The sequence below is a fragment of the Papaver somniferum genome, chromosome 6 (genome assembly GCF_003573695.1).
Source record: "Papaver somniferum cultivar HN1 chromosome 6, ASM357369v1, whole genome shotgun sequence".
Classification (NCBI taxonomy): domain Eukaryota; kingdom Viridiplantae; phylum Streptophyta; class Magnoliopsida; order Ranunculales; family Papaveraceae; genus Papaver; species Papaver somniferum.
In genome coordinates, this window is record NC_039363.1 from 4032137 (window position 1) to 4049152 (window position 17016).

Here is a 17016-nt window from a genome sequence, read left to right on the forward strand (position 1 = left end):
GTTAAATATTGGTAGTTTGACCAAATATTAATTAGTTATTTAAAATGTTGATTGTTGTTTCAATATAAAAAATATTAGTGTTCCACAATTATGCTCAACATAACATTAGGTTCAAAACCCTAATTTTGGCAGATGGATGATTCATCAATCATTGAGCCAATAAAGGAGACAAGGACCGGTCTTATCTGGTGATCGACCAACCATGTGGCACCCAGATGCGTGGAAAAGCATTCACCAAAGTTAGTTGCATAGCAATTGTTGTATGGATGATTTATCAGTTTTTAAGCATAATAAAAATAGTGCTTTATTGAGCATTAGGTAGTAAAACCTGATTATGGAAGGACCAACCAATGGGTGTAGAAACCATCCCTTGGTGATCATGGAACCATCTCATGGTGCTTGGATAATCTTCCAATTTATGGAAGACAGCTTGAGCCAAATATGAACTGCAGACGATTAATTAGGTTATTAATCAGTGATGGAGGCGGGACCAATTTTTGGAAAGAAATAGACCGACGATGGCTGACCATGGTGATGTGCCCTTGTTTTCATGTCTTTCCCGGACCATTTCTGAGGATTTTGGTATTTTCTGATGGTCCATCGAGCATTATTTCATGCTTTTATGAAGAATTTGAGTTTGACTGAAACGAGATATCAATATTTTGAAATATTATTTTAATATTGTTACAGAACCACTTGCTTTGCAAGCCATATGGTCCATGGAGGAATATTTTACAAGATATGGAAATCAGAAGCTTTGATCAAAGGAGGAAATCCTTGAAAGAGGAAACCCTAAAATAATATATTAAATTATAAATAACGAAAATGAGGGAGCGACCTTCCAAAACTGGTGGGATGGCCGGCCTTGTCAGCCCACCCTCACATTTTCCTATTCTATTATTATTATTATTTTTTATCAATTCGGAGTACTATTACAAGAAACTAGTTTGAAGCAAAACAAGCTAAGCTCCAACAACGTACTACTACATTAATTGAACAGGTTGTCGTGCTAGCCTACCAGCAAGCCTCATGTGGAACCTAGCCAAGGGAACTGAAGCGTATATGGGTCTAAGATTGTGTCACAAGGGAGGCAAGCTAACTCTACCGACCATGTTAATTCCTGCAATATTATGCAATTGGGAACTCGAACCTGGAACCTTCTAGAGCGCATGAAACTTTGGGAAACTGGATGACCAGCTGAGCTAGGTACCCATTTATTTATTAGTTTTATTTATTTTTTCCTTTCCTAATTTGACCAAATTTCCATATATTTGTTCATCCATATTTTTAGATGCTCCTTTGAGCATTATTACTAAATACATCCTTGGTTTTTACTCCGGGGTTCCCCTTATTCCCGAAAGGTGAATTTTCATCAGTATTCAAAATGTTTACATAAATATGTTCGGCTTGAAAGTGATCTAATCGAGTCAGCCGAACCTGAAAACCACCGAGGGTAAATTTCACTTCTCAAGTTTGGCTGGGAAAGGTTGGTAAGGTATTATCCGAATCTGACACTGTTCTGGGACATATTTGGACACCAAATTGACTTTTATCTCAAAAAAATACGATCCAGAAAGGATTATAAATCCTAACTTTGAGATATCTATATAATAGGACATCCAAAGCCCTAAGAAGTGATCTTTAAATTTTTATCATCTCTCTGCACCACATTCTGTCATATATATTATCTTCCACATCACAAAGAAGATATCCAAAACCTAAAATGACAAACATCAATTTTGAGAAGAAAAATCAAGTTAGAGGTTCGACCTATAAACCAAATAAAGAACTAGCTGAAAACCAATTTAAATTACAAGTTCAGCTTATAAATAAACTATCAAATTAGCCGAACCTGAGTTATTTATAGAAACTAGAGAAATAGTGTGGGGTTCGGCTAATAATTCAATTTTCGAATCAGCCGAAGTTCACAACTTCAATGATTTATATTTAAATACTAGAAAGTTCGTCTATCATCTAGAAATGAATTATCATCTGAATTGTTCGTAAGCACTTTCAGAACGATGAACAGTGAACAGTTCAGATAATAATTCGTCTCGTTAACAAGCCAAACTTCATTCTGTGACCGCAAAAAGCTCTATATTTTTATGAATTAATCATGTTTTATTAATAAGGAACAATAAAAATAAGAGATGGTTTGTAGAAAATATATCTTTATCCTCATTTCAGGAGTTGGTTCTTCATTCGGTTGAATTTCTGCTTCCAATCCTTCAACTTATTCTTATTCTTCAATTGAAGGATTAAAAGAAGATTTAGAATGACTACCTACTGGAGGCTTCTTTGTGTGAGTCATTTTTGTAGTTATGTTTGATGAAAGATCAAATTTTCACGAATCGAAAATCAAATTTTCACGAACAAATTTTTTATCAATGGTTCCGCGAGTGGGGATCAGGTAGAGAAGAAGAAGATGTTTAAGTTTAAAATTGGTTTTGATTTTTTTTTTGTTTCCAAATCGAGGAGAAGCGCAATTTAGTAATATAAAACGTTTACGAGTATATAAGTCATTGCAAAATCATTATACACCCCTTACAAACAAACCTTAGTTGGGAAAATGAACTTACATGCCCAAAATTTTTTTCTGTATGCCCTAAAACAGGGTTCATCTGGAATCATTAGACACCCCTTCCAAACAAACAAGGTATGTAAGTCATTGCAAAACCATTAGACACCACTTACAAACAAACCTTAGTTGGAAAAATGAATTTGTATGCCCTAAAAATTTTTCCGCATGCCCTAAAACAGGATTCATCTGAAATCTCCTCCAGATAGATTAGTTGCAGATAGATAGGGGTGTGCAAAGGACGAACAGTTGCGGATTAGGGGTCACCCGCAACCAAACCGTTAAAGTTGCGGATTTGGAAAATTGAACCGTAACCGGCCAATCACCCGCGGATTAGCGGGTGATGTGGAACGGATGAAGATTAACCGCGGAATTCAAATTAGAAAAAACAAAAAAAAAACGTCTGCCTATCCGCGAAAATCCCTTCGTATGGGTAATTGATCTCTCTATTTATGTTAACTCACTGTCTCACTCCCATTATAATAAATTAATAACAATGAATCAAATGCCAAAGTTTTGTTGCACAACATTATGAGTACAATATATACTTACCATGTAGTATTCTTAATTAACACTGCAACTGATAAGTGTAGTGATCTTCAATCATTTGATGTAGCACCTTGTTTTTGAAAACGAATTTAATTTCCTCTATGAATTGACAAACAACAGGATAAATTTCCTGGATTAGTGCTTTAGCAGGATTCTTGTCCACATTAGACCACCTTTGGCGGATAAATTAGCTACCTTGTTTTGTGTTTATATTCAGTATCAAGAGGAGGGCACAACTTCTTTTTCCAGTAGTTCTCACAACGCACGGAGTGGATCACATGCAAGCATCGAGAAGCTTCAAAACCTTCAGTTTCTTCAAGAAGATTATGCAGATTTTGAAATGTTCTCTGAAGAGGATGAACCTCTTAATCCCGGTAAATTAAATTAGAGATATCTAATCTAATCTAAAATCTAAAACTCAATTTTTGCGGGTGCGGGTGAATCCGCGGATTCCAAAGTCCAACCGCAATCAAACCGCTAAGCCTTGCGGATTTGAAAACTCAACCGTGTCCGGTCCATAGACTCTTACGAATTGGTTTTCACCTGCAATTATGAGATGGTTGTGGGTTAAAACCGCGGTTTCGGTTTTTCTGCACACCCCTGCATATGGATGATCCCATCAGTTGAGCCGGCTTAAATCACTATATAAGCCCAATCTTTAAGATGAAACCTAACATATCTATCCAGTGGTAAGGCCATGTGACTCAAGTTTAAAGCCCACATTTAGCTTTTTTGTTTGCGATGTTGTCCACAGTTTCAAACGCGTTTCCAAGTCTTGTTCCTTCTGTTGACTTTGATTTATCAATCATTTCCTCTTTCCCTTCGGTTCCTCCATCACTTCCGTTGAGTTTCATCATTATAACGTCCAAATCACTCTCTATAGAATTTCACTTCTTCGCTACAACTTTGAGAAGACCATCATCAAGTCCATCTCGATTCCCCTGAATCAGGTTCGGTATCATCTAATCTAATCATATCATTTCTTTTTTTGCTTTCTTATATTTCTGAAATTCTTGTTAAGTAGATAATCTTGTTAAGTATGAATGGAGAAGCAGAAAAATATGTTGCCATAGAAATAACGAATGAAAACAAAGTTTTGGCAAATTCAATTAAACTAAAGCTAGATAAGTCAATTCCATCGTCATCTGCTACTACCCAATGTTCAATTTATCGGGTACACGAAAAATTCCGCAAATTAAACAAATTTGCATACACGCCTGAAATGATCTCAATCGGACCGTTTCATCGGGGAGCCGGTAGTTTAGCAGCAATGGAAGATCATAAGTTGCGTTATGCTCATGCGTTACTTTCTCGGACAACACCCATAGGAATGAGTAAGTTGGAAGAGTGTGTTGCTTATATGGCAAGGATTGAAGATGAAGCTCGAAAATGTTACTCGGAACCTATAGAGCTAAGTAGCGAAGAATTCGTAGAAATGATGGTTATTGATGGTCTGTTCATGATTGAATTGTTTAGAAAAAGTGCCGGCGAGGTCAAGATTGAACGAGATGACCCCATATTTGGCAACATTTGGGGTTTGTCGAGCTTGGTTCGTGATTTGGTATTACTCGAGAACCAACTTCCCATGGTTGTTCTTGATTGCTGGTTCAATGTGCCTGCTCTAAAAGAAGAATTACTAGGTGTTTCCATAAACATTCTTTCTTTAAAATTCTTCGATCCATTGATGCCTCGAGGTAAAGAAGTTATTCAAGCAAATTTTTCGGGTACTGAAGGAAAACATTTACTTGATTTATTAGGCAAGACGTTCCATGATTTGCCTCAGGCACCTAAAAATAAACCAAAAAAGAATTATGGAAGTTTATACCCAGTGTGACGGAATTGAAACGCGTAGGAGTGAAGTTCGCAAAGAGTTCTACGAATGGTAGTTTCTTGGATATCTGTTAAGGATCGAGCAAGAGAGAGGAGAGCATAAACGCGCGGAAGCGTAAAAGACTACATTGATAATAATCTTGGTATCTTAATTTTCATGGTTTAATAGCCTATTTATATTGTTCACAAACTTGTCGACCACTCAAACTACTTTCCTAACTAAGATCAAACTCTAAACATAGACATATCTCCTAAATATAGACTCACATATATATTATTTCCTAATACCCTCCCTCAAAATGGAGCATGTAGATCACGAATGCCCATCTTGGACAAAAGAAATTTAACTTCGGTTTTCTTCTTTCTTCTTCTTTTTCTTTTCAACGCTTTTGCGAAAAAAAAAAATCTTCAGACCGTAGTTTAAGGACGTTTCGGTCCCCTTCGGAAGTTTAGGGACATTACGGTCCTCTTCATAGTTAAAGACATTTCGGTCCTCTTCGTAGTTTAAGGACATTACGGTCCCATCTTCCTAGTTTTAGGACATCTCGGCCCCCTTCGTAGTTTAGAGACATTTCGGTCCTTTTTGGAAGTTTAAGGACATTACGGTCCCATCTTCGTAGTTTAAGGACGTTTCGGTCCCATTTGGAAGTTTAAGGACATTCCGGTCCCATTTGGAAGTTTAAGGACATTACGGTCCTCTTCGTAGTTTAGGGACATTTCGGTCCTCTTCGTTTCTTCGGTAGAATACTTCTTGTACTCTTGGTTTCTTGGTTTCTTCGATAGAATACTTTGTGTACTCTCTCGACAACTCATAGGATTTTAACCTAGTATTGTTGTTCTTTTTCTCATCACCTCTTGGTGATTGGTTTTTTTTTTTTTTTCTTCTTCTTCTTTTTCTTCTTTTTTTTTTTTTTTTTTCTTCACAACATGAATGTTGTTTCTTCTTCTCTCTCTGTTCCAGTTACGCACTTCTTGCGAAACCTTCACACTTCTTTGTTCTTCAAGATTCTCTCACAATCCTGTCGTCTTTACAAAGTCTGCCACACTTTGTAGGATCTCCAAGTTTCTACCACAAACTCTTCAACCACACTTCAATCTTCCAACTGTTATAACTCTTTTGTCACGCTCACTGTAACACTTTCTTCTGTAACTATTCTTCAACACTTAACTGTGACATTCTTTTGTCACACTTCTGTTCACCTGTAACAGTTCTTTTGTAACTGGTAGACTCTGTAACAATCCTCCAATAACACTTTTTTTTTTTTTTTTTTTTTTTTTTTAACCCTAAAACGAAAACTCTCTAACTTTCTCTCGCTCTCCTCTCTCTCCCTCTCACCTTGCTCTGATACCATGTTAAGGATCGAGCAAGAGAGAGGAGAGCATAAACGCGCGGAAGCGTAAAAGACTACATTGATAATAATCTTGGTATCTTAATTTTCATGGTTTAATAGCCTATTTATATTGTTCACAAACTTGTTGGTATCAGAGCCCGTATATTACCTAGGTTCGAGTGATGGACCAGGAAATATCATCACGCCAATAACTTTGAGAGGAAATAATTATGATGAATGGGCTAGATCCATACGAAGATCGTTAATAGCCAAAAGAAAATTTGGTTTTATTGATGGAACAGTTACAAGACCTGAAGATCCGGATCAGTTGGAAGAATGGATAGCAGTGCAATCAATGCTGGTCTCATGGATCAGTAACACGCTGGAGTTATCAGTGAGATCAACTCTGGGAGATTACGAGGATGCAAGTCTATTATGGGCACACTTGAAGAGAAGATTTTGTGTTGTTAGTGGAACAAGAATATGCCAACTAAAAGCATCTTTAAGTGACTGCAAACAGAAGAAAACGGAGGAAGTTGCTATATATTTTGGAAGATTGAACAAAATATGGGATGAGATGGTGACTTATATGAAGATACCCCAATGCAAGTGTGGAAAGTGCACCTGTAATATTGCATCTCAGGTAAGTTTGTTGAGAGAAGAAGATTTATTGCATTATTTTCTGATTGGGTTAGATTTTGTATACAGCTCTTTGCGTGAACAATTGCTTGCAAGAGAACCATTGCCGTCTGTGGATGTTGCATATCAAACAATTGTGAACTCAGAACGCCTGAAAATTGGAGATGGAGTTGTGACTACAGAGATGCAAGAGAATGTTATGGCTTTTAAGGTGCAATCTGATCAACGCCTACTTAATAGTGCTTATGATCCCAACAAGTACTGCAAAACTTGCAGCAGACAAGGACACTCTGATGATGGATGTTTTAAGATCATTGGATATCCAGAATGGTGGGGAGACAGACCAAAGAATGGAAGAGAGAGGAGAGCATAAACGCGCGGAAGCGTAAAAGACTACATTGATAATAATCTTGGTATCTTAATTTTCATGGTTTAATAGCCTATTTATATTGTTCACAAACTTGTCGACCACTCAAACTACTTTCCTAACTAAGATCAAACTCTAAACATAGACATATCTCCTAAATATAGACTCACATATATATTATTTCCTAATAATATCAAATTTAAGGACGGAGTTATGGAAATTCCTCCCATAATTGTTCAAGATCAGACTGACACATTGTTGAGGAATTTGATTGCTTCTGAACAATGTTGTGATGGGCATGTTACTTACATGACTTCTTATGCATTTTTCATGGATTGTTTGATCAACACAGGAGAAGATGTTGGGGTTCTTCGTAAGGAAGGAATAATGACAAATTATCTAGGTGATGATGAAGATGTTGCCGGTCTCTTTAATAAGCTTTGTTGCGAGGTAACGTGAGTTATGTGATCAAGTGAACACGTATTATAAGACTCGTTGGCATGTGTGGAGAGCAACATTGAAGCGCGATTACTTCCATAGTCCTTGGGCAATCGTTTCGTTTGTGGGTGCTCTTATACTTCTTTTTCTTACACTCACATCAACCTTGTTTGCTATTCTTTCTTTCACCATTCATAAGTCTTAAAAGTTTATCTTCCATTCATTTGTTGTTTTGAGTGTGTCCTATGAATATCGTAGCTATGTATTGATTACTTGTGATTTTTACCATGCCTTATTTGTTTTTTTGTTAAGCACTTAAGCATATGAAAGTGATGATAAATTGTTTTCATATTCTCCGTTAAGTAAAATATATGGAGTCATAAACATTCTTATTTAATAAACATAGAGCTTATTCTTATTTAATAAACGGTCTTAGTCTAGACCATACACTTTATGACTCATGGAATTTATTCTCATAGAGTGGTTTTATTGTATTACATTATCTGATGCAAGTAGAGATATCCACATGCCAATACGAATATCTGGAAATTGCTTAGTATTTGCTTACTTGGTGACTTGCGAGCATCAAATGAATCAATACCCGAGTGAGAAAGATTCTTGACCTGTTGAGAAAGCATAGAAGTTGCATGAAATGTGATATAACCAGATAGTATTGCAAATGATGTTGATTTGTTCCTACCTATAACTGCAGGATTTTGTTCTTGATGTTCGACTTGAGATCCCAATGATTGTATATTTCATGCTTCAGTGTCCAATATGCCCATCCAAAAGAAACTGAACTATACACTTGTACCTGTGCTTTACTATAGGCTTGATATTCCTGCTGAGAGTACCCGGTGGCTCCAAATTCGTTCGTCCATTCCCCTGTACCATTTCCATCAAAACTCATAACTGACTTTGAGTTTTATTCTTTTGTTTTGAGGTGAAATGGGAAACTAGTGTATGAATAAGAAATTCCAATAAACAAAAATTATGTTTCTAAGATTGAAACCTAACCGGAACAAGTCTTACCGATAAACACCAGTGGTCCATTAGCAGCGTTGAAGGATTTAATCTTAGGTTTCCTTACATTTTTTATGTAATTGATGTTCTGCTGTGGGCTCATATTTTTAAACTTGTCATCAAAGAGATTGTAATAGTGCAAATCCACCACAACTTTTGATAAACGCATGCTGGCAATGTCATCATAAAGTCGATTTGGTTTTCAACCCTTGCCAATCCTCTGACACATTATTACATAAGGCTTGTCTGAATAACTCCTCACAATGTCATATCCGTCTTTGTAGTACTTATTTAAGGTATCGGGAGAAACCACCAGGAGCATGTGGTTCATTCAAACAATCCCTGAAAGAGCATCATGGTTCCCGTACCTGCAAATGGAGGATGACATGCTCATTAGGAGCTGTATGGGTAATTTCGGGAAATAAAACTAGTGGTAAATTCATTGGGTAATGATATCAGTGACTTGAGTTCGAATTTCCGTAGCATCATACTATTATCTATCCATCCAAAAAAAAACACTAGAAGAAGTGCGTAAGACCCGTATAAAAGTAGTTATATCTACAGATAAATCTAACTCACTTGGAAGCTAGGAAATCTATGACACGAAGAGTTTGCTGGATGTTATCAGATGTCGTCCAGTCAATTGTACCATCTCGGCTAGAACTGTGCTCCATCCCATTCTGGGAACCAGGAGCTGCATGAAGGTCGATTATGCATTTTATCCCATACTGCCTGTACAAATATGTTATGAAAGTAATAATATTAATCACCTCTGAAAGACTCTTTTTTTTGTTCTTTCTAATAAAATCTTTATCTTTTCGATCAAAACAAAAAATATATAACGAAAGAAAGAGAGACCCACTGTGCCCTTTCGAATGCATTATCTAGAGCCGCCAAACTTCCCCCAACGTAACGAGCAGGTGGGTTGGGATCTTGGGCAATCTACCACCCAACAGGAATCCTCACGGTGTTTATACCGTTTCTGCTAAGAAACTGAAAGTCTGCTTGTGTAACGAAATTGCTTCTGTGATTCTGTAGTTCAAATAAAAGTCAAACAGTATATATAATATAAATTAATCTTGAATATCAACATTACTATGTAGATGCATAGGGCATTTAAGGGATAACGTGAATTACACTAAGCACTTCTGCGGCCTTTTCGAGTCCATATCCATTGTCGAGCTGGTAATCTCCCTTAATGTTCATCTTGACATCTATTATCATCTGAAATGTGGCTGCATCGTCATCCCCTGTTGGCATACCTTCATGGTCTGCTCTAAGCTCATTTCCAGAAGACACCTAAAAGAATAAAGAAAATATCAAGATAAGAATTACGAACAGCATCAGTGTCAAGCCAGAAGGTTAGGTGTTTTTCAATGGCTGAGAGCCTGAGAGTATCATACCTGAAGATATTTACCGCTTGAATGTTTAATATAAACATTATTACCGTCACCCTTTTTAATGGTAAATGTTTCTTTGGTACCCGGTGAAACTGATTATGCAAACACAGGTGCCCCTTCTCCATCACAAGATAGAAATTGTCCATGGAGGGTGCGCAACTGGAAATCCGTATCAGATAGTTTCCACAGCTGTTTAAAAAAAAAAACACTATTAATTTTTTTTATAAACTTCAAAGTTTCCCACGATAAGTATCCAAAGAGTGTGACTTGAAAGAGAGGAAATGACAGCCACACAAGCAGACTAAAAAGAAGAATATCTTGCTTAAATTTCTCTCTGACTATCTTACTCTGAAGGTTTCCCTGGTACGAGCTTTGTCCTTGTGAACGGTGATGATGCCGGAATCTCCTCCCTTCTGCGCACTTACATACTTATTTGACCTCAAAGATTTGAACCGAACTTTTGTTCCGTCCTGTATTATAAAAGAATTTGATAAATCCGTTAACCATCAAGCTTACAAGAATCCAAATAAAAATCCACAACATAAAGAACACTTACAAGCATCGTTGGGTTGAGAATACCCTCAAAAAGTGAAGGCGTAATGAATCCTTCAAGAACCAACCATCCACCCAAGTTCACACCTTTAACTATAGCACCATTTAGTTCATCCAAAGCCAAAGCTGAAACCAAATAAAAACAAACTCACTAATATACTCATTTCTTCAACAAAAAAAATCTAATGAAAAGAAGAAAAAGAAATTATGAACAAAAAAAAAGTAGTGCATTTTGAAGATTACCGGAGTGTGCCCAAGAAAGGAAATAAACGAAAGTAAAAGCCATTTGCAAGAAACAGATTCCATGAGAAATAATTGAGTAAACACAAGGCACATGCAGAAACAAGAAGCTGAAGAAGACTATATATAGAATTCGTGATAGGATTCATATATGCCCTTTGGTGCACGGCACTAACTATCCTTGAGTGAAAAATCCGTCAAACGATCGAATAGTGTTAACTAGAGACATAGAAATAAAATTATGTCATCATCCGCGATCAAGAGGCTGGCTGCAAACTGATTTGTTTTTTATTTGTTGTAAAAGCAGATAATTGTGCAACTGTTAGATACCTATCCTGCTTGACCCGCAAGAGAAAGGACTTACTGGTGAATCAAGACAGAGGGAGTTGTTATTTAGTTACGGTAGGTCCTCTTTCCCTATGGAACATTGGCAATCTTGTTTAAGGCTGAGGGAGTGTGCTTCACGGAAATAGGTATAAACTATCTGATAACGCAACATCACCACCGGTGATCAAGTGAGTATTTACCAAGTGATTTTATTTTCTATAAGATAAAGAGTATAGATACCTACCCTGCTTGACCCGCTGGTGAAAAGCTTGACTGGAATCAAGACAGTAGCAGTTGTTTTTAGTTATCATGTCATGTCCTCTTTCTCTACAGCAAGTCCTCAATCAAGAGGACCACCAAATGGAGTATGGTTAAAGCCTATGAAGTATACTTAACGCCAATAAATCGTGTTATAAAGCACATAAAATATGTTTAACACAAAAAATGAAAGTATGTTTGAGACTTAAGACATGGAATAGTTCTATAAGCACCAAGGGAAACCCCGAGCTTTTATTTTTGGTGAAATTTTTTTGAGCAGTGTTGTTCTATAAAATCTTGTGTGGTTGTGAACGTTATGAATTACTGGATTTTTAAATGAAAAGCGGAGATCTCTCTCATGATTTTCCAGTTCGGTGAAGAATTATCACAAGGCATATATGGGTTATCTAGTGTGTTTAACGCCAATAGAGAAGTGGATGCTGGTTAGCATAGTTTGATCGATAAAAATTTCAAGCCCAACTATTAAATATGAGCCGTCACTAGAATCATCGGCTGAACCCCAAAATAAGAATCGTGATTTGGGGTGGGGTGGGGGTGGGGGGAAGGAATTACGTGGGGGTGCGGGGGAAGAATTCAAACCCAACCGTACCATTTCTGTAGAAGTGGAATATCGCAGATACCATTAACCATGCGAAGTAAAGATTATCTAATGTAAGCGAGGACTATCGCACACCACAAAGTCGAGATGACGCATCGAATGATGTCAGCAGAGTCACGAATAAAGCATGACGATGTACGCGAAGTATAGTCTGTGCGAGAATGAGTGATTGCATATGAGCGACTATAACGCACAGAGATTCCGAAAATAGTGGATCTCTTAGCTGTCATCCACTATGTAGAATCCTATATAAAGGAAAGAGTTTCTTACCTGTAGGGGAATCTTTTAGTGTGTTCTAGACAAGAAATTAGGAGAGAGAAAATTTATTTGGAGAGCAAGTAAAGTCATTATAATATCTTGTAATCAATTCTAAACCTAAATAATCAATAAAGAGTTCATTATGACAACTTAGAAGCTTGTTTAAATACATTGGGGTGTGGTTGTAGGATTTCCTGCAACTACATTTTTGGCGCCAGAAACAGTTTCAGGTGATAAATCCTGTTAGCAAATTTACCAAATCTTAAGATAGATCTGAAGATTTCAGGTAAAATAATAAAGAATCTATGGAAAAAGCAAGAATCGTAACAATACAAAGAAGAGGTAGAGATATGCAGTGTAATTCTATAACCAAAGAATCAATCTCTGATGCGGATTTTCAAGCGGGAATAACAAGGAGGACTCATAAGCGAAATCATGAAGGAAAGAAGGTGAAAACGGTAGAAAAGGAGTCTCCATTAAAAGAATGGGAAAAAATGGAGATTACGTTTGCAGCAGACGAAATTCCAGAAGAAAATTTAAAGTATATAAATCCATTGGTAATCACATTTACAGCTGAACGAGGAGAAAATATTGCAATAAAGAAGAAATCAAAAGAATGGATGGTCGATAGAACGCTGATAGATACAAGAAGTGGAGTTGATATCTTATTTTATCGCACATTCAAAGCAATGGGATACGAAGATGCAGAGATGACACGTCAAACTTATAATATACATGGATTCGATAAAGCATTTACAAAACCAAAAGGAGAAATTGTGAGGTGAATATTACTGGGACAAATAGAAACGAATATAATACTATGTGTGATTGACATAGAATCACCATATAACATGTTATTGGGAAGGCTATGGGTGCATGCGATAAAAGCTGTAGCATCAACATTGCATCAATGCATCAGATTCCCAATTCCAAGTGGTTTAGGTGAAATTAAGGGAGATGTTATGAGTGCGAAGATTTGTAATTGCACAGATGTAAGAAATTATGAAGGAAGAGCAAAGAAGCGAAAAGATCGCGGGAGAAAATCAAAAGAACTAAAAAAGGAGGAGGAATTTCGGATATATATGATCAGAGTGAAGGAGGGAAAATGAATACCAAGTGAAGCACCAACGAAGAAAGGTGAACAAATTAAGGAAATGTCATAAGGCTTTCTGCTCGCAAGCGTATTAAGACTTATCATATTTATGCAGTAAAAACCTGAAGAGGCAATAATACGAGAAAAAGATAAGACGAGATCAATGGGTCGGTACACTACAGTGTAAACACCTCCTGCGATCTCGTCGCACAGAAAAATTAAGGCAAGATAAGACCTTTACATAGGAAGGCAAATAAGACCTCAAGAGAAAATTTATAAACTAATGATTGTTTTGCAGAACAATTCATTAACACTAAGAGTTTGCACACTTGTTTCTTACAAGAAATATAATAAGAGGCAAGTATAGGAATTGAAATAACAAATTATTATCTTTCTTGCAACAAACAAGTCTAAAGTGTATCCAAATGGAAAAGAGAAGTTGAAGAGAAAATAAAAAACAACCAACAGTTACATCTTATTCTTCCAAAGACTTTTCAGTATCAGATTGTTGACCTGAATTCTCAGTTTCAACATTAGCTTCACCAGTAGTCTTGTCCTTTTCAAGCAGATCCTCTTCATCCTCTTGATCTTTCTCATCATCATTTACAAATTCATAGTCACTATCTGGTTCAGGATACTTTTCATCTTCGCTTACAGTAAGAGAAGGAATGGTTACTGGAGGAAGAGAATGACTTAGAAGAACTCCGCTGACTACAGATTGAGCACTAGCATGAGCTTTGCGAATAGCTGCTTTTTCAAGATTTCTAGTATTAATCTCCAAGAAATTTTGAGTATATGCGAGCCTTCTTCGTGCTCTGTCTCGAGAAGAAGAAAGAGAAAGTTCAAGATTCACACAAGATGATTCCAAGGACAAACGATCTTTGGGAATTTTGGCTAAATCAGATCTCAGCTGAGTAATGGTAGATTGATGCGATCTTTCAGAATCTGCAAAAAATAGTATAGAATCATAAGTTGGGAATAAAAATCGCATCAGTAAAAAGGAATGAATAAATGGCAAGAATGATAAGGAAGTCAACCCTAGCTGACTACCTTCGCAGAATTTAGAAAGAGCAAGGGTGTTATTCTTCATATTTCCCATAGCTTTGTCAAAATCATCACCAACTAAACCATTGAGACGGGATCTAATTTCTTTTTCATCAGCAGAAAGAGACTTATTCTTTTTCTTAAGAGCATCATGGGAACGCTTTAATTGATTATATTGTTCTTGGAGTTGGTTCATCTTCACGGTCCAGTTTATCTTACTTTGGATAATTTTTTAATTCTGGGTCTTTAACTCTTTGAAAGATATTTCATCCTGAGCTTCTAGTGAACGAAGAGTTTGTGCTTGATCTTCATTTACTTTCTGAAGAATTAAATATTGATGCCAAAACATCGCTTCCTTCTTTAGAAAGGAACGCTTCTCCATGGAAAGAGTATGATTTTCTTCTGACAAAGTTTGGCGTCTTAAATCAGCATTAGATAGCAATTTGGATAAATGGGAAATCTGACCATTTAATACTTCGATCTCTTGAACAAGATGGTTATTTTCATGGGTTAGATTATTAATCTGATCAAGAGAATATGAGTGTTGGTTATTTAATTGGTTTAATTGAATCTGTAACTCTTTGTTATTCGCACAAGTGTCTTCATCAAGAAATTGAAAGGAGAATCTCTCCATGACTCGCTTCTGATTTAAATCTTAAATAAACGTATGAAGAAATTTAAAAAATGCGGGTAAGCGAAGAAATGCATTACAAGATACGATAAATAAAAAGGTGAAAGGTACTTCTAAGTTCTTCGTTCCGGTTGCGAAGATTTTCAGAATCAAGGTTTGCAATTTGGAGTTCTCCTCTTAGCTTATTGACTTCTTGAAGTTCCCCCTTCAACCTACTGATTTCCTTTTCTAAAGAAGCATTTTGTTGTGAAAGTTCCAATTGGGTGCAGCTAGATTCAAAATGTCTCTCGGCGAGAATCATTCGACGATGAGATTCCTAAAGAAGATATGAGATAATAGACTAAGGTATTAAAAATAAAAAGAAACATATGAGAGGAACTTACCAAGACGTCTAGAGCTACATGGAAACTTGGATCAATTTGAGAATGGATCTCATCTCTAGCAGATTTATCGGTGGGAATTTCGCATAGAAGTTTACTCAATGCAGAACAAATATGATGTTTGCGAGGATCAGCAGTGGAGGATTGGGCAGAGTTGATGATATCGGACAGAGTTTGATAAACAAATTTCACACTATCTAAAGCTTTCTTATTAAGATAAAGGGAATTTAACAAAAAATAATAAGATAAAGAGGAAGGGCCAGAAGGAGAAGAGATAGTGAAATTTGTGGAGATAGGAATGTCAATATCATTTGGTTGAGAACCAGTATTTATAGGTGAAGAAAAAGGTTGGTTCATGTCCAATAAGTTCGCAGAGGCAATAGGGGAAATACCTTCCATCCTTTGATCAACAGGGGTCTCCTTTTCAATACATGTTATCCCTTGATCAACAGAAGATTCCTTTTCATTAGGAAAAATATCTTCACAAGTAACAGAAGTATTCACATCAAGAGGATGATCATCAGCATGAATAGATGATATAGGAGTGACGTTTTCTACACCAAATTCAAGGATAGAAAGATTTGACTGAATGGCAGCAAGCTTGCGAGGTTTCTAATTCTTCGGTCCTTTATCACCGCCAACATTACGTTCGGAGGTCTGCGACAACAAAGCAGATAAAAAATAGAGGCAACGATATTGTTTAATAAAGTTTAGATATTTCTTACTTCTTTGTTCTGCGAAGACTTCCTCTTTTGGGATTCTCTGTTTTTGTCAACAGAAGAAGACTTAGGGTTTTGAGTAGTTATTCTGAGAGCACTTACAGAAGAATTTTTCCTGAAAGAAATGAGTATGGGAAATAGGTTAATCAAAGAAGTAACAGTTAGAATCAATTAATCATGATTATCAGAAGATAAAAGGTCTAATTTTGTGCCAAGAAAACAAACTTTGGGTTTAGATCCATTGAAGCAGCAACAGAAGAACAACAACAACAGAAGAACAGCAACAGCAGAAGAACAATAGCAGTAGAAGAATAATGGCGGCAAGAGAGAGAGTTTTGAAGATAAAAGGAAGAGAGGAAAAGATTATTTTTATTTTTCTGAATCAATAAATAGATGAAAAAGATGACCGGTTATAAACAGTTGGAGCCGGTAAAAAGAAGAAATATCGACACACGTATATAAAGAAGGCTAGAATTCCGGAAAAGTGCCGATAAAGTAAAATCTGAAATAGGTCAGTGCGATATTATAAGATGAAAATTTCTCACATCGCACACTTCAAAGAGTGAACGATATGAGAAGAGGCAAAATGTAGGAGTGGAATATCGCACATACCATTAACTATGCGAAGTAAATATTATCTAATGTAAGCGAGGACTATCGCACACCACAAAGTCGAGATGACGCATCGAATGATATCAGCAGAATCACGAGTAAAGTATGACGATCTATGCAAAGTATAG

At 36.5% G+C, this 17016-nt stretch overlaps 1 protein-coding gene and 1 pseudogene across 1 annotated transcript; one reads left to right on the forward strand and one right to left on the reverse strand.

Annotated features, from left to right (window-relative positions):
- Positions 1-4089: 4089 nt before the first annotated feature.
- Positions 4090-8351, forward strand: LOC113290352 (annotated as a pseudogene).
- Positions 8352-9086: 735 nt separating this feature from the next.
- On the reverse strand, positions 9087-10993 carry LOC113290353 (glucan 1,3-beta-glucosidase-like). The gene is made up of 7 exons (XM_026539962.1): positions 10951-10993; positions 10712-10833; positions 10503-10625; positions 9893-10054; positions 9702-9787; positions 9335-9487; positions 9087-9123 (listed from the first exon to the last, which is right to left on the reverse strand). The coding sequence occupies exons 1-7, from the start codon at positions 10991-10993 to the stop codon at positions 9087-9089; spliced, it is 726 nt and encodes a 241-aa protein (XP_026395747.1).
- Between the last annotated feature and the right edge of the window lie 6023 nt (positions 10994-17016).